Source organism: Lissotriton helveticus, chromosome 5_1 (genome assembly GCF_964261635.1).
Source record: "Lissotriton helveticus chromosome 5_1, aLisHel1.1, whole genome shotgun sequence".
Classification (NCBI taxonomy): Eukaryota; Metazoa; Chordata; class Amphibia; order Caudata; family Salamandridae; genus Lissotriton; species Lissotriton helveticus.
The window spans coordinates 1,062,344,684-1,062,371,101 of NC_136065.1; the positions used below are offsets into that span (position 1 = coordinate 1,062,344,684).

The 26,418-nt window shown below is 49.5% G+C and overlaps 1 protein-coding gene across 1 annotated transcript in view; it reads left to right on the top strand.

The window, feature by feature from the left end:
• OGA (O-GlcNAcase) overlaps nucleotides 1-26,418 on the top strand; it is a 621,684-nt gene that overhangs the window by 123,470 nt on the left and 471,796 nt on the right. The window contains 2 exon segments of the mRNA XM_078643616.1: nucleotides 9,956-10,086; nucleotides 10,500-10,671. Coding sequence (XP_078499742.1) covers nucleotides 9,956-10,086; nucleotides 10,500-10,671 — 303 coding nt within the window.

Below are 26,418 nucleotides of genomic sequence, written 5' to 3' on the forward strand. Positions count from 1 at the left end.
CATGCCCTTTATTGTCCACCCAATGAAAAGTTTTGCTTCAAAATTTTTTACTTTTTTAGGAGTTTTTTTAGATATTTATTAATGAAATTTGTAGTGATCATTTCTGGATTCCCCGGTTTGTGTTCATGTGGTGTTCTCTTTTTGTATCCTTTTTCCTCTCCTTTTGTTCATTACTGTATATTATTTTCGAAGATGTTGGTGTTTTATTATATGATTGTTATATGTGGCCCTCGTTTGAGAGCCGAAAACATATCAATAAAAACTTGAAACTTGAACGCACAAGGTCGCTGTTTATCTCCGTGTGTCTGCACTAAAACTGATAATGCGCACCCATCCTTCTCGTGTACATATAATGTAAAAATCTTTGTATAATCTGGTGTACCTAACACTGGTGCAGAGCAAAGGGCCTGTCTCAATTGTTCAAGCATTCTGACATTCATCTGTCCATTCAAGAGGAGTCGGTGTATTTTTAGACAACAACGCTAACAAAGGTTTTATAATGTGTGAAAATCCTAATATCCACTGCCTACAAAAGGACGTCAGACCTATGAAAGCACGAACATCTTTCGGAGTACAAGGAACTGGTGTGTCTAAAATTGCTTGAATTCGATCTGATGTCAATGCACGCCCCTCCTTAGATAGAAGATGACTGAGGTAGGTCACCTTCGGTCTACAATATTGTAATTTCTTTTTTGAAACCTTGTGATTATTCTCGGCAAGGAAAGAAAGCAGGGAGAGAGTACTCTCCTCACATTGTTCATGCGTGTCTGCTGCTAACAAAATATCATCAACATATTGAAAAAGAGCCACTCCAGACAGTAGCTCAAAAGAATCAAGCTGTCTTTTCAAAGCCTGACTGTAAATACTAGGACTTTCTGTATAGCCTTGAGGAACTCGACAAAATCTGTATGATCTATTATTTAAAGTGAGGCTGAAGAGATACCAGCTGTCGGGATGAATGGGGATCGAAAAGAAAGCGTTTTTAAATCAATGACAGAGAAGGTGGTGGCTGTGGGTGGGACCAAAGTAAGTAAGGTACTAATATCGGACAACACAGGATATTGGGGCACTACTATCTTATTGACTTCCCTCAAATCAATAATAAAACGGTAAATCCTAGTGTCTGTATCTTTCTTTAGAATCGCAAGAATAGGGCTGTTGCAAACATTATAGGGAACTTCCTCCACCACTCCTACAGCAATCAAGTCATTTATGATATGGGTCAGAGCAGCTTCACCTTCTCTAGAAATTTTATACTGTGATACACGGGGCAAAAGCACTCCCTCCTTTACAGTGATGTGTACGGGAGGGATAATCATCTGTCCTACATCAGTATCAGAAGTGGCCCATAAAGTACTTGAAAGGGAGGCTAACGCATCGGCTTCATGAAGAAGACATGATCTCTCAATCTCTGGGTAATTCTCATTCAAAATAACCTGCACCCCTTCAGGGGCGCAGCGTATGGTTGCTCGAAAATACTTGATCTCTCAATCTCTGGGTAATTCTCATTCAAAATAACCCGCACCCCTTCAGGGGCGCAGCGTATGGTTGCTCGAAAATACTTGAGCATATCGAGTCCCACAATATTATCTGGTGTATTTGGAGACAACAAAAACGGACATGGGGCAGTGAACTTATCAATGTGAAATAGAAGGGGCTGAGACAATGGGCTATGGGAAGGTGTTCCATCGAACCCTATTGATGTAATCGTTTCGCCAGACAGGGGAGCCCTTGGAACCAATTGTTTGGACAGAGCGCTACGAGTAGCTCCTGTATCGACCAGAAACTGATCAGTAGAACCCAAAACATGCGCTGAAATATATGGACCCCTTTGATCTACTGGTACTTCAACCGATTCCATACCCCATCCTACGCAATCCTATGCATACGTATTATCCTGAAACTCAGAAGACTCACCCTCAGCTATCTGATACTGATTCCGTCGATCAAAAGTATTATAGTCAGCCTGACCACGACCCCTACCTTCAAACCTACCACGATCATTCGCTCCACCCCTCGGTCCTGAATAACTATTCCGAAACCTATTATTTCCTCGACCACGCTGAATACACTGTTCTCGAAGCACCGGACAATCTGAAAACCAATGTCCAAACTGTTTACAGTATGCACACTGATCTGCAGAGAGATCCGAGCGGGAAAAAGGCGGGCCATAAGACCCACGTCTACCCCTATCATTTCCCCTCGGCTGCGTAGCGTAAACCTGAGCCAACCTCACCTTCGGCTTCAAATCTTTCGCCTTTTTATCACTCCTTTCCTTAGCCTCCAATTCCTGTCGTTCATAATACTGAGCCATAGTTAGGAGAGAAGTGGGAGTTGCAGTGGTCCATGAACTTTCACTAGCCTTTAAACGCTTTGCAATCTCCGGCAGGAGATTAGCTACATACTTATCAACAAACAAATGCCTGCCCGTGTCCTCTGTTAATAATTGACCACTGTAATCATGAAACGCTTCCTCGAATCGTGTAAAGAGATCAGAGACTGATTCATCCGGCTTCTGTTTACAAGAGGCCAACATCGTCCAATCAATCTTTTTAGGGGAAATGATCGTTTTTAATTTATTCAAAATAGCCGCCGGGAGGTCTAGAATTAATTTGCATGGCTTACACGCGGGTTCTCTATCCAAATCGGCCTGTGCTAGATCCTTCCAATCTGCACCTAAAATCTGTCGATCATCAAACTTACAAATTGCCCTCCAAATATCGGGAGGCAATATTAACCCAAAGAAAAGATCAATATCAACTAATGTCATGACACATGAAGAAATAGTTCTGTCTACTCCCTCATAGAAAGCTGCCGGATTTTTGCGCGGATCAGGTAAAGCTGTTTTAAGCGCCATAACATCCGCTCTATTCCAAGGAGTATAAATCCAATTATATATGAAATAGCCCTTCGAATCCGCAGACAACTTATTATCATCTGTACCTTGACCTTTGGGAGGGACATACAAAGGCGCAGCTTCTCGCATAGGCATAACATGAACGGTATCACTCTTATCTGCTCCAAAGATAGGGCACTCCCTGGATTCAACCGTCGATTCAGACGCAGTCGAACCCGATGTTTTTTTTTTTTTCAACGCCCGTAGTCGTAACGTCTCGTCCCGTAGCTGAACCAGACGCCAGAAGAGACCATCTGCGTCTGCGAGAACAAAAACACCTTTACGTAAATTTTCACAACCAACTGCTATATCCTTAGATTCCAACTCCGATGAATACTTTCAAAACCGTTCAACAACTTCTTGCCCAAAGTAGTCCAGAAAATACAATTGCTCCGTTTCAGACCACTTACGCATACTATCTTCAATCTCTGAAATAGAAATAACATCAACATTAAGTTTACGAGCCATCCCGCGTAATTCCGCAGATCGAGCAGCAGAAAGCAGAGAACGGGTATCCCTCCTTTTATCCTGCTCCTCGGATGAATCAGGATCCACCTCTGGGGCCTTAGGCATAATATACGGAGGCGGGCAACGATCTAACAAGGAAAAATCATCAGATTCATTATTAAGGACAGGATAAAGAGGGCGTTGAATAGGAAACTGACCATTAATTTGTAAATTACGCTCTCGTATCTCCCTATCTTTCTTCTCTAGAAGTTCCTTATCCTGTAACTGTAAAGCTTTAACATGGGCAGCCTTTCGCTGCTCCTTGTCCGCCAAGGCTTGCTCACGCTTCGTTCGTTCACGCACCACTTTCTCCCACATACGCACACAATCAAACATATCCTGTCTAGACCTGCGCTGAAACAAACACTGCTCCACATACTGAACCTTTCGTAAATCAAACGACCCATGTAGTGGCCATTGCAATTCAAGATCGGCCTTAGTATACAAGTTCCATAGTGTACTATACATAATAGGGGGGAGGCCAAATTTTATGTACATTTCACGATTAGGTGTTCCCTCTGGGGGAGCCGGCTGAGATTCATTTAATCGATAACTGGTACCATTTCCAAGACAGCACATTCCTCGGAGCGTGCTAAAAACAGGCATGTCAAAAATATCACAAAAACGTGATATTACATTAAGTGGCACTTAAAGTGTTTTGCACACAATGTGCCGTTCAAACAAATACAAAATCAGAGAAATATCTCCACATTACCTGTCAATGTGAGGTGCACTCCACATATAGTACAAATCATAGATCCAAATGTTAGCTAACTCAAACAAATCCAAAAAGCCACAGTAAGTGTCAGTAGACTACCTTACCAATCCAAAGCTTACCAAATATTTCAAATGTCCAGGTTCCAACTGCCAAGTTCTCGAATCGAATTGGCCAAACGGTCACTGCACGGCAACCCAACGATCAGGATCTCAGTCGAGGACCGGCACCACCTGGAAGGTCAGGTCGGAAGGAAAGGAAAAAACACCGTGGGTGCCAAGACTCTGGTAACTCAGTGGCAGCGCGCGTCCAGGGCGAGTTTCCAATCCTTCGTCACGACCAATCCTTCGGGCATCCGAGTCGCCGATGAGTTCCTATTCGGGCGCCAATTGGTGGTATTGGGTTTCAACAGACCTACATACTCTGCAAAAACTCTCGATACCTTGGTATAGAAGTTGGCACGGAAACTGAAAATGCAAAAGACAAGTTTATTAAGACCCCATGGGGTGGTGGTACAATCCAACAGCACCCTTCGGCAATGCAAGAAGTATCACACCGAACATTGAATACATGGCTTCTTTTATACAGTTTACAGGAATTTGAAAAATAGGCGGTACACACTTTACACAATTTTAGGTACATATAAGGGCATTTTAGGAACACAGCCAACCTGTGGGAGGAGTTTAGTACCACTGGTCAGTTTGGAGAACATTCCTAAGCAGTGACCTTGAAAGCCCGAATACGCATGTGCAGGCTTGACCATTACTAAAATAGCCAGTTGCTGGGTCTACACTTATGGGTTGTGTGAAACTCTTGGAGTGAGTTCTACTGACCAATGTGTAGGATGAACAGGAATAGACTGGAGTCCATCTTCCGATAGAGAGGAGCATCTTCCTGCAAGTTTGATTTCCTTAGCCACTACCCCCACAACACGTGCTAAATAACCATCAAAGTTGGAGATGCGTTGGTCCACAAGAGGAAACATTGGCTTCTGGGTGGGCACCTCTCTTTTACTAATAGTTTTGTTGGATCAAGTTACAAATGGGGCTAGGCGATGCACTCTCTTCCAAGGCAGTTACCGAAGTATCACCCCCTGTGAGGCTAATGATGCCTTAGAAATACACTGGGAGCTGTTAAGCCAGGGGTTGCCTTTGCCAATCCGGGGCCAGTGCAGGCAAGGGCTCCAGGAGATGGAGAGGCGCTATAACAGGCACGCCAAGCGTGGCGTCCACAACAGGGCAGGCTAAAAGTAAAAGATAATTTCTCACTGCACGAGACGATAAATATTTTGATGAGCGGTGCTCTCCTGATCCAGAGGGCGGGCCCTTGTGGACTTGAGCCAGCTCTGGGGAAGCATCCTTTGCCACTGTGGCAGTCGTGGGGGCTAAAGATCCTGTAGCAGAGCTCCGGGGGGAAGGGGGGGGGTGGCCCGTCCCAGCCTCTTCCGGCCGTAGAGGGGCCTGGTCTTAGCAAGGTGTTCGGTCGGGCGCAATGCTGGACACCGCCGGTGCTTTAGACATGCGTAAATTAGGTCTGGCTCTTCCTGATTGCAGGAAAGGCTGGGGGATGAAGCCTCACCCCAGCAGGCAGGGAAACCGCTGTTACAAGCTCCCGTGCTGCTGGACCCCCGTTAATTAGGTCCGACCCCTCCTGATTACAGGGATTGCTGGGGTACCAATCCCCAACCCAGCGAGAAGTCTGTACGGGCAAGGAAAACGCCTTTACAGGCTCCTACATGTATTCCCCCCCCCCCTTCTAAAATAGATGATTGCCAAGAGAAACAGTACATTAACTGGTGGCCATTTTGAAATGTTTTTTGGAAAAGAAACGCTTCCAGTATTTACACACATGCTTGTGTATGTATTGGAATGCTGTGACTAATTTCAAAATAGTTTTTTAGGTCTCGCCTGTCGATGCGCATGCGCATCGAGCAAGGCGAGAGTATTGGGACTTATCCGCTCTTTATCCACACTGCAAGGAATCGTGGCGATTCCTTGCAGTGCACGAGAAATTTAAGCTCAATGCGCATGCGCATTGAGCTTAAATGCGCGTGCACATGCCCCCAGCCGCCTGCCTTGCCTACTCTCTCTCACAGCCTCCCCCAGCTCCGCCCCCTCACTACTTGATTGCACGGCCGCTAGGCCGTGCCTCCCCTACTCTCCTCCCCCCTCCTCCTCTCCTCCCCTGCCTGCCTGCCGCTAGGCCGTGCCTCCCCTACTCTCCTCCCCCCTCCTCCTCTCCTCCCCTGCCTGCCTGCCGCTAGGCCGTGCCTCCCCTACTCTCCTCCCCCCTCCTCCTCTCCTCCCCTGCCTGCCTGCCGTGTCGCATTTCTCCTCCCCCCTCCCCTCTCCTCCGTCCGTCCGTCTTGTTATTTCATGACAACAGGAAGGGGGTCACTCACCCTTCCACATTGCACCAAAGTTCCTGGGGTTCGTCCCGAGGGATTCGTCTATCGCTCTTTCACTGTTATGTAGGTTAGCGGTGTAAGAAAACTCCATGAGTGAGTGTTTACGTCAGATTTAGTTAAAATATTCTTTCAGACAGCGTCCCGTGCCAGGGTCGAAACAGGCATTTATTTAAGCGCCAGTATGCAGGCAAGTGTTTTGCAGTGGTCTCCCTCATGTACTGCTCTTCCCCCTCCGTCATGCTCTGTGTTGCTCTCCCGCATGTACTTCTCGTCCCCCTCCACCATGCTCGGTGTTGCTCTCCCGCATGTACTTCTCTTCCCCCTCTGCCATGCGACATGTTGCTCACCCATGTGCTTCTCCCTCACCGGCCTCAGTGATGCGCTGCTTGACCTGGGCTTTGCCTGCTCCCGTTCCTCACCTGCCTCAGTAATGCGCTGCCTGACATGTGCTTCACCCTTATCTGCCTCAGTAATGCGCTGCTGGAACTCCTGTGCCTCACCTCCTCCAGGTTGCTTTCTTGCCAGTAGTATTCCTTGCCTGCTTCATGTTTCGCTCGTCAGTTTGCTTTATTCCACCCCTCACTGCTCGGTCACCCGTTTGCTTTACAACACCCCCCAGCCCTGCTATGTTGCTTCTGTCCCAGTGGTCTCTCCTGCCAAACCAGTGTTACATTCCCTCACCCACTTAAAAAAATTCACACTTCAACCAATTCAATTCCAATCAGCTCCGCCCCCTCCCCTTCCCGCCGTGTCGCATTTCTCCTCCCCCCTCCCCTCTCTTCCCTCCGTCTTCAGTAGAAATCGTGGCTGTAGAATCAAATAAGCTTTATTGCAAAAAGACTTCCCGTGTCCAAACAATGTTACAATCACTTGAGGTATTGAGGCGGGGATTTGCAAATTGATGCTAACAGCCGAAGAGTCAGTCTTGAAGGATCTGACTGGTACAGGTATTCAGTCTGCACGGCACCCCACCCCCGCATTGTCCAAAGTTGCCAAGTTTTCAGTCTTAAGTGTGACATTTGCACGTTTTCAGTGTGCTCCTGTGTGATATTTCATTGCCTTATAGTCTGTGTCACTTTCTAATGGCGAGTAAAGCGGTTATGTCCGTGTAGAGAAACGTTGCACAGTTATGGTATAGAAATAGTCTTGAAACAATTGCAAACTCTTTAAACGCTTATGCTGTAACACAAATTACTTTCCTTTACGGACATGATCGCCATGAAACAATAGTGGTGTTATTTATAATAATATAGATGTATTTTATTGGTATATCTCCAGTTTGTTTAAACTGTGTGTTATTTTCATAAGCTACATCAGTTCTATTCAGTGATGAAAAATTATCATTCTCAGTATTCATCTGGACATGAAATGCAGCTGTGCAAACTTAAAATAACTCTGTGGGGGTGTGTTCTTGGAGGGGAAGGGGCTCATGCTAAGTATTGCCTGAGAGGCACTTATGCACACATCAAGCCTCTTTACATTCACCCCCAAAATCTTGCTAAACCCTACGATCGTCAGGTTTTTAGGTCTCGCCTCAACCCCTCACCCTCAACCCCTCACTCACCCTCACTCTCACTCATCCTCACTCACCCTCAACCCCTCACCCTCACTCACCCTCACCTCCTCACCCTCACTCACTCACCCTCAACCCCTCACTCACCCTCACTCTCACTCACCCTCACTCAGCCTCAACTACTCCCCCTCACCCTCACTCACCCTCACTCACCCTCACCCTCACTCACCCTCAACACCTCACTCACCCACCCTCACCCTCACTCACCTTCAACACCTCACCCTCAACCCCTCACTCACCCTCACTCACCCTCACTCACCCTCACTCACCCTCACTCACCCTCACTCACCCTCACTCACCCTCACTCACCCTCACTCACCCTCACTCACCCTCACTCACCCTCACTCACCCTCACTCACCCTCACTCACCCTCACTCACCCTCACTCACCCTCACTCTCACTCACCCTCACTCAGCCTCAACTACTCCCCCTCACCCTCACTCACCCTCAACACCTCACCCTAACTCACCCTCACCCTCACTCACCCTCAACACCTCACTCGCCCTCACCCTCACTCACCCTCAACACCTCACCCTCAACGCCTCACCCTCACTCACCCTCACCCTCACTCACCCTCACTCACCCTCACTCTCACTCACCCTCACTCTCACCCTCACTCACCCTCACCCTCACTCACCCTCACCCTCACTCACCTTCACCCTCACTCACCCTCAACCCCTCACCCTCACTCACCCCACTCACCCTCAACCCCTCACCCTCAACCCCTCACCCTCCCTCACCCTCATTCACCCTCAACCCCTCACCCTCACTCACCCTCAACCCCTCACCCTCACTCACCCTCAACCCCTCACCCACACTCACCCACACTCACCCCCACTCACCCTCACTCACACTCACCCACCCTCACTCACCCTCACTCACCCTCACTCACCCTCACTCACCCTCACTCACCCTCACTCACCCTCACTCACCCTCACTCACCCTCACTCACCCTCACCCTCACTCACCCTCACCCTCACTCACCCTCACTCACCCTCACCCTCACTCACCCTCAACCCCTCACCCTCACTCACCCTCAACCCCTCACCCACCCTCAACCCCTCACCCTCACTCACCCTCAACCCCTCACCCTCAACCCCTCACTCACCCTCACTCACCCTCACCCTCAACCCCTCAGCCTCACTCTCACTCACCCTCAACCCCTCACCCTCACTCACCCTCAACCTCATGCTAAAGATTTACAAAAAAACCCATTAACAATTCTAAAAGCACTAACTCTAATGCTGCGAGACCTATTGCATTTCTAATGCTTGTCTTTTTTTCCAATTGTAATGCAAAAGAAGAATGAGCTAAACGGCTACCTTGGAAATCACCTTTTAATAGCCGGACTTATTGGCTTTGCCATTGCTTCTTACAGTTAAGGACATATGCTTTGATATCTGAATCCTAGACCGAAAAGACAACCCAACCCTCTCACATCCATAAGAATCTACTTAAACTAAGAGTGTGTGTCATTATTATCACCTTTAAGCAGCTTGCTTTATACAATTACTTTTCTCAACGTACTACTTGGTATTGTGATTTTATTATTTTGTTGATAATATCAAGCAGTAATAAACGTTTGTTCATTAACTTGTTTTATGCGTGTAAAACGGTTTTACTTTTCTGGTATGGTGGACAGTGAGTTTCGGTTGAGTTCTGTTGTCTGTTAACGGTGCTGTTTGCAGCTAAATGCTGGCAGTGTAGAACGTTTCCCTCGGCACATGCCCTTCTGCTAAAAGTTCTCGTTGCGGTCAGCCAGGTGTTGAGTATATTACATTGTTCAAATAAACCCTGTTTAACAACCACTTCAATGCATGTAACTAACAACAGGTTTTTGTGGTTGTTGGTTTTCAGAGCAACTTATAACGTTAATCTCAGCAGCTCATGAATTTGGCATTGAGTTCATATATGCTATCTCACCTGGACTTGACATCACCTTCTCCAATCCAAAAGAAGTATCCACATTAAAGCGCAAACTTGACCAGGTAATTTATGTTTCCCTTTGTGTTACTTGTATGCTTTTCAGCGTTTAAATGTGTAGGATTTCCATTGTTTGGAACTAAAGAATCTCAAAGAAATTATTTTCTTGTATCTGCATTTGTGTCTAGATTAATATTATAATAATAATAATTGTTATTCTCTTGTGCTGATGGATGTCTGCAAATCGGTTTCTGGAAATGTGATAGATTTGCTGAGCTATACATTTTTTGTTTATTTGAAGCTGGGGCATGGCATACAGTGAGTGTATACATGTGGTACAGATCTTAGCATGCCTGTTATCTTTAGAATACTATCCTGTTTAACTTTTTTTGCCATGCTCAGGTTACAGATAAGTTAAGGTGATTGGTATGTTATTTAGTTGGTAACAATAATTTTTGTGTATTTCTCACCACTTCAGGTTACCCAGTTTGGTTGTCGGTCTTTTGCATTGTTGTTTGACGATATTGATCACAACATGTGTCCAGCAGACAAAGAGGTGTTCAGCTCCTTTGCTCATGCTCAGCTCTCAATCACAAATGAAATTTTTCAGTACTTGGGAGAACCAGAAACCTTTCTGTTTTGCCCAACAGGTAAAGTTGCATTATTTGTTCCAAGCTGTTAGTAAAATAAGTGTTTAGGTCTGCTTACAAATGAACATTGTTTTATATGTAACATAATTGTGCTCTTAATTATCTGTCAGACTTTGTTTTATTCTTTCTCTGTTACACTATAAATGTCTTGCCCTTTCTCCCTTTCCTTATGTGTGGGAATTGTGCGTACTAGAAACAGATACTGCTTAAAGTACATCACTTTTACTCTTGGGCTACTCCTGCTGCCGTACAAGGCAATACAGAGTCTTTACCATTTATGGGCGTGCACCTTTGGTAGTTATTTTTTTTTCTACACATGTCGGTGGAGCAGAATTGCCTTCTCTTGTGAGTCACGATTGCCTCTGTTTTTTTCTAACAAATGTTGATTTCGTCAGTTTAGCCATCTCTTGGTTGGCTCAGCAATCACCTGCCAACATTTTTAAGCCATGTGCTTTGGGCAACAGACTGTGTTAAGCAACTAACTTGCATACCATCTAGGTTTCTTTTTCAGCTTACCTGGTTTTTCTGCCTCTGTCCGCAGAAAATCCTTGTGAAACGGTCTAGTTTTCTATACTTAAGTAAACCGGTCATTCTTCATCCAGGAGAAGAGTCCAGGACCAGCAAAAGGGCTCAAAAGCTAGGCATACTGAGACAGCTAAGCAAATGACTCTCTATCCCCCCCCCACCCCCCCCCCATAGTGAGTGAACCTTATTGCACAGTTATTTTCCCCCATTTAATAATAGCTTGTTTCCGCTGGCTCTAGCTGTTAACATCTGTGGGAAAGTGGGTTTCTGTTGCAGTAACCCCCCCCACACACTTTTTGCCACAATGATGCACTTTTCCTTAGCGTGCCCTGGTTCCCTGCCAGTCATGTTCCCTTGGCCTGTGTTCTTCCGCCAAAAACTAACCCAATTGGCATCGCTGGCCACAGGTCAGCCCCTGGTAAATGGTACCACAGGTACCCAGAGCACTATGACAACTGTGACAAGGGAAGACCTCTAACGGCTGCAGCACTTATTGTGACACCCTTCAAGACCCTGTACCCTGACACTCACACACTGACTTGGCATGCTGCGTGTCTTGGTGCAAAACAAAGTGAAGAGTCGACATGGCACACATCCCTGTGTGCCATGCCCACAAAACACTGCCCTGGCATACTTCAGTCACCCCACTAGCTGGGTGCCTCATGTCCGTGGTGAGGGTACAGGTGCATGAGCCCTGTACCCCTACAGTACCCAGGTCCATTCCTGGGCAAGTGCTGTTCTGCCCTTAAGAGTATATGGTGCTGGGAGTTTGACATTACTAACTCCACAGCACCGTAATGGCTGCCCTGAAGACTGGGAAGTTTGGTATCAAACTTCTCAGCACATTAAGCCCACACTGATGCCAGTGTGGGATTTAATGTAAGATGCACAACAGAGGGCAACTTAGAGATGTCCCCTTAAACTCGACCCACTCCTAGTGACCTGACTTAGTGGCTGCCTAGGCTGTCACCACCAGACATGTTTCTGGACCCCTGGGTCGAGAGCTTGCTGCTCTTGGGGGCCTGAAACAATGCCCATCCTGGGACGAGGTGCCAAGCCTCCTCCCCCAGGATGGGCAGGGTTCTCGAAGGAGAAGCTTCAAAGGCATACCGCCTTTGTGAGCCTCTCCAGACCACTTGCTGTACTCAGCAACTGGCCCCCACTGGTCCTACCTCCCACTTTGGGTGGGAGACCCGGCGGGAAAAACAAAGCGAGGAAGAGAGGTGTGCCCACCACTTCCAACTCCCCCCTTAAGGTGGGGAGGCGAAATGAAGCATAACCTCGAGTCCCCGCCATCTTGAGGATGCGGGGACCCAGCCAACCAGGGACAGGCTCCTGCCCCCCTCCCACTGGAGAGTGGCAGAATAGGGGGTGTACCCACCCCAGGAAAGGGACCCATTGGTCCCTGCCCTTTACTTACCTGTACCGCCCCTAAAGTTAATATTTAGGGGCACCCTGAACCTTCCTTCCTCAGATCCAGCCACAACAAGAAAAGAAGGACTAGAAGCTGTGCAGAGCTAACAATAGGACGACGCCCACTGACTTGGACCCAGCCCTGTCTCCCCTCGAACCTTCTCCTGCGAAATCCCGGCGAGTGCAGCCGCCAGCAACCTCAAAAACCCCAGAGGGCCTGTCTGCATTCACTACCCAAGCTGCTTCTCCCGTGAACACCGGACGTGTTTGAACTGCAGCTTCTGGTGCCAGCCAGAAACCGTGAATCCAGCACACTCTGCACCCGCCGGGCCCGGCCTGTGTTTGAGAGGACAAACCCCACGAGGAGGTCCCCCCCCGGCGATCCTGACCAGCCTCAATCCAGAGGACCCCCCCCATACCGCGACCAGAGCGGGTAAGAAAATCTGATGTCTAAAGGCACCCCTGCACCTGATGCCCCACGGCCTTGTGTGCCCATCCCAGCGGTGCCTAACCAACCCTCAACATCCCAACTTACCCCTCTAAGTGGTGGTCGCACCTGGAAGATCCTCGTCCCCGAGCCTGCAGTGTTTCATTGTCCCGGAGAATCTCCATTGAAATCAACAGGGCACCCGGCCTCCAAACAGACCCTGCACCCGGCTGCCCTAGCGCCGCTGAGGGTGTCCCTTTGGTGCTAACTTGGTCCCCAACGTGCCCTGAGCTTAACCCTAGGAGCTTTGCTCCCACAACCCGCTGGCCTGCTAGCCAGCCGCCATCAACCGGTGTTCTCCTATCCCCCATTGGATAACATTGGGCATCAACACTCTACACCCGGCCGCCCGAGTGCTGCTGAGTGTGCAACAACAGTGCTTCACTGACCCTGGGTGACCCTAGAGTCTAACCCTAGAAACCTAACTCAAAAGATCGATTACTTACCTTGAAACCGATAACTCGTTTTTTTCCTTATTGGGAAACATTGACACTTTTATTCCCAAAAAGTTTCAAAGTGTCGACTTTTGAAAACTGCAAATATTCCTTAAAAATCAGTCGAATAACAAAACGTATTTTCTCAACTGTTTTCAGGAAATGTCCCAGTGCTGAATCCAGGATCCAGCATGGAGTTAGAAAAAGTAACGATAACCTAACTTATCTGCTAAGTGAATTACCTCCCATAGGATAACATTGGTGATTCTTTGTGAAAAAGTTTCAAAGTGTCTACTTTTGAAATACAATCATATTCATTAAAATGTGTACCTTTAACCAAAACGCATTTAATCACCTGTTTTCAGGAAGTGTCCCAGGACTGAATCCAGGATCCAGTCCTGTATTAGCAAAAGTAATCTGAAAAGTAATTAACTGCATTTTACTTAAAACGCCCATTTAATTGAATATACTATACCTGCAATGTGTTGCAAACTGCTTTCTTAAAACTGTAACCAAAACCAGTACAAGTTACACTGCTATTTTGAACTTTGTTCATACAAGTAATTTACTACTGAACAGTATTTTTAGGCTTACCTGCACCAGGCTTGCTTGGTTCTAGAACTAAAACAGTATATTTTTAATACAAAACAATTGGCCTAGAGTTCAGTTCTTGAGTGTGTGAGACCATTTGCTGACTGTGTACATCAAATGCTTTACACTGTCCTCTGATACTGCCTTGCTGCTCGACCAAGCTACCACTTTAGAGAGTAAGATTCTATCTAACTTTAGCCTCTGCCAAATCTCTGTAGACCCTTGGACTCTATACACACTGTACCACACTTTGGTGCAGTATATATATAGAGCCACTTTCTTACAACATCCCAGTAAAAGCAGTGTTTATCACTCTTGACACTGGGACTCTTTCCCAAACCCTCTCATTCTGCAGAGACTCGTTTGGATCCAGTTCCACTTCCTTTGAGGGCACTAGGGTTCTGCACAGCCACCGCACTTCAGGCTCAAGTAATTATTTTAGGTGTGGAAGGTTTTTTATGTTTTAGTTTTGTAAACTACTTTATTGATATTTTGGTAACTAGGGTAGCCTTACCACTGTCAGTCATTACTGGTCACCATCATAGACATCAGAAGCAAAGCATAGAATAAAGTCCACTTCCTAGAGTTCATAAGGTGACAGTTCCAACCTACTTACAACAAAGGACCTAGTCCAAAATTTTACCACCATTTGCTCCAATTTTTTCATGCTTCTTTGGGCTGCCTCTAGGTTCTTAAAATACTTTCTTATCTTGCTGTGAACACCAAGCTACTTCCTTGCGCCAGTGAGACAGCAAGGTGGGAGGCTTCCATCTGAAGACTAGGTCCCGTTTTACAACCATGAGGTCCACCCCAATCAGCACTTTGTCAGCACTCGTGCCTCCCATCCCCTTCAAAATTCCCAGCGAATAATTTTCGGTTAGACCTCCACCTCCCACCCGCTATTTCATGGATGTGGACTCCTTAAACATGTGGGCGGGGAGGGGGGTGCCTTATTGGCTTGAGACGGCTGGGGGAGGGGGTAAGATAAGCGTAGTGGAGATAGTATGCTTGTAGTAGTTGCAATGTGAAGGACATTTTAATGATACAGGGGGTCATTTGGGTGTCTTGCCAATCGTCATCCTCCAGTTGTTCCACCCGGTCCTCAAATTGAGTCTGCAGTTGTGTAAATGTATAGGGAGCATTAATGATTAAGGAACAGTACATTTGTGAGATTTCCCCCTTCAATAGTGCACCCATCAGGTTTTTGGCTTCCAGTGGACTATATTCGGGGAGCGCCGTGCCCGACAAGACGTGCCCTCAACGCATGTCGCATCTGAAGAAAATTATTGAATTGCATGTATGACTGGGCATAGGCGACGGCAGTTCCTGAAAGGAGTGGATGTGGGTGCCAGACCAGATGTCCCCTAGCAAGGAAATACCTATTGTGTCCCATTGAGTAATGCCTTGCAGGCCAACCAACTCATGCAGCCACCTCACCATCCACAAGGAGGTCTGGGGAGCGAGTTTGGAGTCCCAACCTGTGTGCTGCTTGCCAGCTGTGAGAAACCATTTGGTTCACCTCTTCTACATTCTTAGGTATTTGGGTGCCATAGAGCATTTGCAAAACGGCTTCAAAACTCAGCACGGTCAGTTCCACGCTATATGCTGGGTCCATCCAACACCTGTTGAACCATTTGTTTATGACTGGCATCTGGGATGCTAAATAGTAGTACAGGTTGACCCATACCCAAACCTCCATCATAGGGCGTCTGCTGGCATTTAGTGAGAGCCAATCTCTGAGTGAATTTGTGTCACGAGTGGAGCTCAGGCCTCCTGTGCGCTTTTCCGCCCATACTTCTCCTGCCCGAGTGCTCAAGAAGATCAGGAGTGACCGGGCACAAGTTATTCTTGTGGCTTCGGATTGGACACAGAGAGTTTGGTATCCCGAGCTTCCGGGTATGAGCATCTATCCTCTGTTCAGGCTGCCCCATTGGGAGGATTTTCTGTTGCGGCAGCAGGGGAGGGTTCTCCACCCAAACCTGTCCACTCTCCGATCCTTGTGTGGAGATGAAGTGGCTGCAGTTGACAGCTTTTGACCTCCCTACCGAAGTCTGTAAAGTTATTCTGGCAGCCAGACTTCTCTCCACGAAATCGGTATACACCTGCCGATCGAATTTGTTTTGTAAATATTGTACAGAATGGTCTATTGACCCTCTTATCTGCTTCTCTGGCAGATATTCTCTTGTTTATTCTGTCCTTGGCCCAGCAGGGCTCTGCTTTGGGCACTTTGAAGGCCAACGTTTCGGCCCTCTCTGCTTTTCTTCGGTGGCTAGATCAGCCGTCTCTTTTTAAGTCCCCTCTGGTGCATAGGTTTTTAAAGGGGTTAACCCATTTGTTTCCCCCTTCTCCTTTTCTTATGCCACAGTGGGACCTTAATTTGTTCCTTCTTGATGTGCGCACTTTGAGGTGCTACACTACTTCCCTCTACGGTTCATCACTATCAAAACAGCTTTTCTTGGTGGCAGTCACCTCTGCGAGGAAGGTTAGTTAACTACAGGCACTGTCTTCACCGCCTCCTTACCTGACAGTCTTTCCAGACAAATTGATACTGAGAACTACGGCATCCTTTTTGCCCAAGGTTTTACCTCCCTTCCATTTGGGAAAGTCTTTTACTCTACCCACTTTCAATGCATCTCCGCACCCTTCCAAGGAAGAGGAGCGTCTCCACCGTCTGGACCCAAAAAGATAGTTATCGTTCTACCTTGATTTCACTAAAGAGTTCCTGGTGGATGACCAACTCTTTATAGGGTACATGGGAGCAAAGAAGGGGCGTGCTGTTCATCAGAGGACATCTCTCATTGGGTTATCCTCTGTATAAAAATCTCTTGGCAAAGAAGAAGCCTCCTGAAGGCCTTCGTGCCCATTCCACCAGGGTGAAAGCAGCCATCACAGCCCTACAGCCTGGAGTTCCTATTTCTGATATCTACAACGTGGGCATCTCTGTACACGTTAGCCAGACTCTATTGCCTGGATTCACAGGATCACAGGGAGGCCTGTTTGGCCGCTCTCTTACAGGATTATCTGATTTAAAGCTTTTCTGCAGTCCCACCTCTGGGTAAGGTTTTTCTTGGGTACCTGTTCAAAGTTAAGGAATCTGCGGTAACACCTTTTTGGTAGACATAGGACCAGATGTACAACCCTAACTTGCAGGCGCAAACGGGTTTGCGACCTGTTTGCGCATGCAAAATGGCCCTGTGCCATTTAACAATTCCTAAATGCAAGTCGCACTTCATTTGCGACTCGTTCTTTCGGAATTGCGAGTCGCAATTAGGAAGGGTCATTCCCTTCCTAATACCGTCCGCAATCCATTGTATGAATGTTTTGTGACCGCAATTGTGGTCGCAAAACACTCTCAAATTACCACCCTCTTCAAGATGGTAGTATTGCAGTCGCAATTAGGAAGGGGTCCCCAGGGGACCCCTTCCACTTTGTGACTGTCTCCGAAAATATTTTTTAAGGGCAGGCAGTGGTCACAGGGACCACTAGCTCCCTTTAAAAAAATGAAACTTAAATGTTCCATTTTTTTTTTTTAACTCATCTAGTTTTCCTTTAAGGAAAACTGGCTGCATTTAAAAAAAAATTAAAATAAATTAAAAAAAACCTGCTTTTATTTAAAAGCAGTCCCATACATGGTGGTCTGCTGAGCCCAGCAGGCCACAATACCTGTGAGGGCCTGTCATTCCCAGTGGGCTCGCAAATTGCGAGAGGCTCATTAATATTAATGAGCCTTGCAATTTGTGACCGCATTGGGAATCGCAAACAGTGTGTTCCACACTGCTGTACATGGCATATTGAGCCTCGCAAATTGCGAGTCTCAAAAGACTCGAAATTTGCGAGGCGCAATTTTTCATGTTGTACATCCGGCCTATAATCTTGCGGCAGATTCCTTACCGACTCACCCATCCTCCCCGCACTGCCGAATTCTCTTTTAGTATCAGGGCTGTTCCCTTTCAGGGCACTAGCTTCTTTTTAACACACCATGGTCAGTCGCTTCATGGCTCCGCGCTTCTGGTGTGGTAAGCCGCAAAAAAATACTCACCTCAGCACGCCAGAGGGGCGGTTATATTGACAACGTGGACGTCGCAACACCGATAACATCACTCAGTGTCCACTGACTATACCGTTGCGCAGAGGTACTGCTAAGAAATCTTCTGGATCCATCCAGCCTGACACCTCGTAGTTCAAAGGTAAGGAATCAGCGGCTAGATCATGTCTAGCCGCAGACCTTTTTGTCTACTTTCATTACGCCATCCACCTTGGAGAGGTACTACTTTGGTGTCTGTTTTAAAGGTGAGAAATCTGAAGTTAAAAGTATGTTTAGAGCAACAGGTTAACTACCTTCAGTAACGCTTTTTCTGATGGATAGTGTGAGAAGTTGGCCTGGTGTATGATGTTCACTATTCTAGTGAGCACCTTGTACCAGTCCAAACAACCCTTATGGTGAGTGGTTGTAAGTCAACCTTATAGACAAGCTATCCTAGGGGTAGCATGGACATAAGCAGTCTTAGGCTTAAGTCAAGAGGGCATGTGAAGCCAGCTGTTTTACCATATGCAATCCTTTTAATACCAAATGAAAGGGCACCACACAAGTTATATATTATAAAATATATGTATTTATTACTAGAATAATCCCTTGTACTCTTTATGAGGACAGAAGCACAAGCGTTAAACAAAGAACTTCATATAAAATACAAAAGTTGCACAAATATGGATAGGCCCTGGTGGCCCCTAAAACCATATACTAAAATAGTGGTATAAGAACCACTTGGTATAAGAACCACGTCACGAACAATGCTAAGGCCTAGGGCCTTGAGAATCGCTGGGACTACACTGGACTAACAGAAGTTAGGACGGGAGCGGCCCACAGGATGCGGGTGCAGTGTCTAATGCAAACGCGTGCACCAATGCAAAGTCAATGGCGCGTAAAAGTTAAAGTTGCAGATTTAGGAGTCTTCCGACTGGACTAGAACTTAGCCACTTAAAACTAGGACACTAGAGGTGCAAACCACTACAGGAGCACCGGGGTACTCGCATTACCTCACCCACAGGGTGCATAGGTGTCAAAGTGCGTCGGGTTTCTTCGTGGAGTTCTGTGAAGCCTGGAGGTAAAGATGCTGCAGGCGGCCAGGAGAGAAGAGTCCGGTTGGATCCAAGGGTGGATCGAAGATGTAGAGTACCTGAAAGCAGAGGGGACAGAGTCTGGGTCACTAGCCAGTGACCAGGATGGAACCAGGAAGGAACCAGGCGATGTCAGGCGCAATCAGGTGGTTGTCGTGAAGCTTGTCTCCGCTGCCACGTGGACCCGGGGGCATCGACGATGACCAGGAGTCGGACATGGACTGTCCCACGAAGGCTCTCGCTGTCTGCGGTGTCGGCTTCCAGATTGGAGTCAACAGGCCTTGGCAAATGCAACCCACGCAGAAATCGAAGATAGCTTCTGGATCAGATCAGCAAGATCTGATGGGCTGCTCCTTTTCAGGGGAGCGAGGGCCAGTCTGGAACAACCAGACCAGCGGTGTAAATTCGAAGGTTCGACGTCACAGAGGCCACTAGCCAACGGGCAAGTGACAGGACAGACGCGTCGAGCAGGAAAATGCAAAAGGGCCCCACGCAGCACTCGGTGAGTGTGGAGAGGTGATCTTCTGTGCAAAAGCTGCTCGGGGCTGGGGCTTCTCAGTCCCCAATGCACAGCTTCGAGGGTGCCTCGGGAGCTGCACGGGAAGCACTTCGCAGGCTTTCCAAGATGGCCGATCCCACGTCTCACATCGCCTCCACGGGTCTCAGCTATGCTGTGGCTGTGGATCGGGCTGTTGGATGTCTGGGAATCCGGTTCTTGTCGATCTCTGTCGCTCGAGCTCCGGCGGGAGCTGCAACAAAGCAAACCGTTGAGCGCTTGATGGTGCATGCTTGCACAGGGTGGTCACTCCTTGACCACAAGGGAGGTTCTTCAGTCTTCTACGTCGAGTAGGATGCCAAAGGGTCCAGAGTTTCGTATTCAAGTTTCAGTCAGGATTATCTCAAGTCTATGGACACAGCTCCTACCTTTATTCCAAATCAAGGGGCTGGATTACCTGCTAAATCCCTCCTATGGGTGGGACCCAGGAAGGGGGTGGTTACACCCCTTTCCCTTTGTCCAGTTTCGCGCCAGAGCTGGGGCTGGAGTGCCCCAGCACCGGTTTGAACTGGGCTATGCATGGGACACCTTGTGTGCCCCAGGCAGTGTCTAGTTTTAACTCAGCCCTCCCTGCCTCAATCCACTATCTCCTGTCTGGGGTGGTGTTAGCACCTCCCTGTGACAGGAAACCTTTTGTCCAGGCCTCCCCTGCCGGAGTTTCGGTCAGCAGCAGGAGGCCAGACTTGTGTCTGTGGCAGCAGCATCCATTTTGTGATGCTGAGGCTCTGGTTAGTTTTAACCGCGTTTAAGTAAAGTAACATGTCTTCTCCCTCTAGAAGGGTGGAATGCTACCCCCGTCGCCAGAACTGGCGAGGGGGTAGTATTCCAAAGTGTATGACACCTTACTCGACATGTTTTGATAAAGCCAAACCAAAGTTAGTAATAACAGCGAGGATTATAATGCACTTAAGAGTATATGGTATGGCAATACCATAGAACAGCTATAAGGACATGGTTCCGAAAGCTGCAGACAGGCTCAGCTCATGCTAGAGCACCATCTCACATAAAACCAAGCACTCTGCCTCCAGGATTGTTAAGGCCTGCCATAGGAGTGACTTATAGGTGCATATGTGTCGATATGTAAAGGTTGATATAGGAATACTATACCTAAGCAAGGGGTGATTACACGACCTTACCCCAGCTGAGTGATCAGCCAGTTGTGTCAGTTTGGATGGCCAGCCAGGGGTGGCAAAAGATATGCTGCAGCCCCTAGTAGGCCTTGGGTGCACCTATGCCCTGGGTACCTATAGTACACTGTACAGGGGATGATAAGGTGGCTCAATAATCCAATTAGTTATGTACCTAGGGTACATGGAGTCCATTTTACAGAGAGAGCAGATAGCCTGGGGCCCTGATTAGCAGGGTCCCAGGCCAACTAAGTCGAAAACCAGCTAAACACAAGGCAACAAATCTGGGGTAACCATAGTCCGATATCCATCCTCCTACAGATAGTCTGTTTTGCCACACATTCCTCATTGCCATTCCACCTCCCAATTCTGTGGAGTGAATACATTTTCGTATCAAAAAATGCCCCAAATTATAGACCTGCACATTGGAACTGTGCTTTAAGTCTGACTGTGTTGAAAGGGATGTCATTGTGCAGAGGTGGCTCCTATATGCAGCTCTGCTTCATCACTTCTGGGGTTGAGTAAGGTCGCGAGGAAGCCGGGTGATGCCACCTAACCGCACAAAGGAGTGCTGCTATGAGATATTCTGGATCCAGTCTCGCACAAGAGAGGTATTGTTTGTTGATTCCAATACTGGCTTTGCGTCTTGGTTTCTTTTAGAGATTCCAATCTGGCCTACTCTGCCTTCCCAAGAACTAGAGGTCGTGCAAGTGCTACAGTACCTAAGATTTAAATGCGCACACAAAAAAATTCTGTTTGCTGTCAGTCATCATGACCTGTTTCAAAATAGTCCTTCCAACAACATTATCCATTAGATGGCACCGGAAGAGAAGGGATGTACAACTAAATGAAAAACAATACTAAACCATCATGGAGCTAAGCAGTTTCATCTTGCGTAGCTATTAGCCTTCCAATAAAGGCCAATGAACCACACCCCCTTTTATTTTAGACTCCGTTCTCTTTGTGTCATTCTTAATTTTTGAAGGGTCTTACCGTGAACATGGTGGATTAGAGTAAACTTCAGTATCTGAAAGAGACACGTTAGTATTAGATTCCTTACCTTAGAATATCCCCAGGCGTCAGACTGGATCTGGAAAGTTTTTGCGTAGCAGTACCCTTGCGCGTCGGTAGGCGTCGTCTGCGGCTCCGCGTCCGTCGTCGTCGTCGTGGGCGCAGTGATGACGTCGTCGGAATACTTAGACGCCGCCTCCGCGTGCTGACGTCAGTTCTTCTTTTTTCCGCGCCAGCAAGCGCAGATCTGGAAAAAGCAGTAACCCTAGTCAATTTTTGACTAACTTTTTTGATCGTTTTGATCATTTCTCGAAGTGTTTCGACTCCGATTGGTGCCGTAGGGATGCCTGGCTTTAAGCACTGCGAGGTTTGCGACCGCCTGATGTCGGTCACGGATCCCCACCACCAGTGTTTAACTTGTCTAGGCGTCGATCACGACGACAAGGCCTGCTCCGACTGCTGGGCCCTCTCTTCGAAAACCAGGCGGGAGCGGTCCCGCAGGCGACTCGAACTCCGGCAGTCGGTCCCGCGCCGCGAGAGGTCTCGGTCCCGCGGGAGGTCGAGGGACAGGTCGCGGGCTCGGAGTCACCACAGCTCAGAGAGTAGGCCGCACTCCTCCGGGTCGAAGTCGTCGTCCGGTAAGAAGCACAAGAAGTCCAAGCGGCGTCATCGCTCTTCGGACTCCCCCCGACGCTCGCGCGATGCGGCAGGGGGTTCGGGTGACACCAACCACGCGGCTCCGTCAGAGTCGCAGGCGCCGCGTCCAGCTCCACACCCTCCGGTCCCTGGGCTAAACGCGACACCGGAGGAGATCGAGCGCTTCCTCATGGCCATGAGGAAACTCTGTCCTCCGACGGGATCCGCGGCGCCTTCGGGCCCAGCGGACCCGTCTGGGGCCACTAGCGGGTCGGGGGCTTCGGCCCCGATGCCGTCGGGTGCTTCGGCCCCGACGCCGCCGACGCCTTCGGGCCCGGCAGGTTCCCGTTATCCCGACGCCGCCGGTGCCTTCGGGACCCCGTTAGGCCTTCTTCGGGATCTGGATCGTTGCCGGTGGACCTTACGACCTCCCCGGCGTCGGACCATCAGGTGTTGCGCCGCTCCAGACGTCGTTTGGGGAGTTTCACTTCTATGAGCAGGCCCCATTAGTTGAGAAACCTGAGTTTCAGGAGATGGGTGCTGAAGAGGATTGGGAGGGATCTGAGGACCCTCTGACCAGAGAGTGCCAGTCTCATGAGGACTGGGCAGGAGACCTTGGGGAGGCCAGTGGCCTGGACACCTCTCCAGACACTGGTTTTGTCTCCCCTCCTACCGTGGCTTCGGAGGAGGGGGCAACCTACAGTGTGGTGTTGATGAGGGCTGCCAAGGCCTTGGGCCTTGAGCTCCCCGTCGCGGCCGTGAGGACGAATCTCCTCACTGAGGTCCTTAAACCGCAGTCAAGCTCGGCCGAGCCTCTGCTGCCCTTTAATGAGGCCTTGACCGACGTTCTTCTGGGCACTTGGTCCAAGCCCGCTACGGGTTCACCCGTAGATAGGAACGTGGCCAGACGCCACCGCCCGCCCCGGGCGACCCATGTTTCCTGCCAACCACCCTACCCCCGAGAGCCTGGTCATCCAGGCCTCCAATTCCCAGACCACATTCCCGTCGGCACCGCCGGACAGGGAATCCAAGAGGTACGAGCAGTACGGCAAAAAGATCTTCTCGTCCCTTAGTCTAGGACTGCGGTCTTCCAACACCGCATGCCTCTTGGGCCGCTACACCCACTCTCTGTGGGATACGGTCGCGGAAGTGCTGCCAGAGTGTCCGTTGGAGGTACAGGCCAAACTCGGCCAAGCCCTTGTGGAAGGCCGGGATGCAGCCAAATATTCTATACGGTGTGGGCTGGATACCACCGACTCACTGGGTAGAGCGATGGCAACGACGGTGGCGGTCAGACGCCACGCCTGGTTGAGGTCCGCCAACTTTTCGGCCGATGTCCAAAACACTCTGATGGACATGCCGTTTGATGGCCGTCGCCTCTTTGGCGACAAAGCAGACCATGCGCTTGAGCGCTTTAAGGACTCCAGGGCTACGGCCAAGTCCTTGGGCCTCTCGGCCCCACAACAGCAATCGGCTGCTTATCATTCCTTTCGTGGCCACGGAAGGGGTGTACCCACACGTGCTGCCAGCCACGCTCCGCAGGGTAATACCCAACGCGGTGGCGACTGTAGGAACCGCCGTCCCAGCGGTCGGGGACAACGGCGAGGTCAGTCCACACCTTCCCCCGCAGCATCCGCCTCAAAACCCTCCTAGTCTGTGCTTTCAGGCCCATGTGATGCCAGTGGGGGGCAGGGTTCGCCATCACCACCTCCACTGGCGCACCGTCACTTCGGACGGGTGGGTGCTGCAGATCGTCCGAAGGGGCTACTCCCTCCCCTTCGAGGCGACTCCTCCAGCCATGCCACCGCAGAATCACCGTGTATCGGGAGATCATTTGCGACTTCTGCAGGAGGACGTTACGGCCCTCTTGGCCAAGGGAGCCATCGAGCGCGTTCCTGGGCCAGAAGTAGGGTGTGGTTGCTACTCCCACTACTTTCTGGTACCCAAGAAGGGCAAAGGGGGCCTGCGCCCTATCTTGGACCTAAGGAACGTCAAGGGCTTCCTCCGGATGGATAAGTTCAAGATGCTTACACTGGCTCAGGTCCTAGCTGCCCTGGACCCAGGAGACTGGATGGTAGCGTTGGACTTGCAGGACGCTTATTTCCACATCCCCGTCCTGCCGGCCCACCGGCGCTACCTGCGGTTCACGGTAGGCCACTGGCACTTTCAGTATACCGTGCTCCCCTTCGGCCTTACCAGCGCCCCACGGGTGTTCACAAAGGTGATGGCGGTGGTCGCAGCTCACCTGCGCAGGGTAGGGGTTTCATTCTTCCCCTACCTCGACGACTGGTTGTTGAAGGCGGGTTCGCCCCAGACAGTCGTCCGCCACCTCCAGACTACGGCAGACCTCCTGCACCGGCTGGGGTTCTCCATCAATGTGCCGAAGTCACACCTGTGCCCCTCTCAGAAGCTCCTTTTGATCGGAGCGGTTCTCGACTCTGCGCGCTTTCGGGTTTATCCACCCGAACAGCGGGTCCGGGATATTCAGGCTCCGATTCCCATCTTTCAGCCGTTAGCCCGGGTCTCGGTCAGGTTGACGCTGCGGCTTCGGGGGTGATGGCCTCCTGCATCCTGCTGGTCCATCACGCCAGGTGGCGGATGCGGGCTCTGCAGTGGGACCTGAAGTTTCAGTGGGCCCAGCATCAGGGCAACCTATCCGACCACGTCCTGATCTCGGAGGGCACTGCGAGACAGCTGCAGTGGTGGCTCACGGACCGCGATTGGGTCAGCGGCAGATCCCTCTCCCTTCCCCAACCGGAGAACGTAGTTGTGCCGGACGCGTCCCTCCAAAGCTGGGGAGGCCACATGGGAGAGGCGGAGATCAGAGGCCTCTGGTCTCCGGCGGAGGCCAGGCTCCACATCAACCTGTTGGAGTTACGGGCGATTCGTCTAGCACAGAAAGCATTCCTCCCCTCTGTCCGGGGAGTGTAGTGCAGGTGTTCACGGACAACACCACCGCCATGTGGTACTGCAACAAACAGGGCGGGTTGGGGTCGTGGACCCTTTGCCAGGAGGCTCTGCGCCTCTGGCAATGGCTGGAACGTCAGGGCGTGACCCTGGTGGCTCAACACCTGGCAGGTTCTCTGAACGCCAGGGCGGACGAGCTCAGCCGTCGGTGCATGATGGATCACGAATGGCGTCTGAACTCGGACGTGGCGCAAGGCCTCTTTCAGCAATGGGGAGAGCCTTGGTTAGATCTATTCGCCACCGAAGAGAACGCACAATGTCCTCAGTTCTGCGCGTTGGAATTTCCAAGGCGGCACTCGCTCGGAGACGCTTTTCGTCGCGAGTGGAGTTGCGGTCTGCTGTACGCCTTTCCGTCTATACCACTTCTGCCCAGAGTGCTGAAGAAGATCAAGCACGACCGGGCCCAAGTCATCCTTGTGGCTCCGGACTGGGCTCGAAGGTACTGGTATCCAGAGCTACTCAGTATGTCAGTCGATCCCCCGGTTCGTCTGCCTCTTCAGGAGGACCTTCTGTCGCAGCAGCAGGGGACGGTCCGCCACCCGAACCTGTCCAGTCTCCACCTCCATGCTTGGAGATTGAGTGGCGACAGTTGAGGCCATTTGACTTGCCTCCTGAAGTCTGTAACGTCATTCTGGCAGCCAGGCGTCCCTCCACAAAGTCGGTATACGCCTGCAGGTGGAACAGATTTGTGGCATGGTGCACATCAAAGGCTGTGGATCCTCTTGCTGCCCCTCTTTCTGAGGTTCTTCTCTTCCTTCTTTCTCTTGCCCAGCAGGGCTCTGCTCTGGGCACTATCTAGGGCTACCTTTCTGCCCTTTCAGCCTTTCTGAGGCTGCCTGATCAACCTTCTTTGTTCAAGTCCCCTATTGTTAATAGATTTCT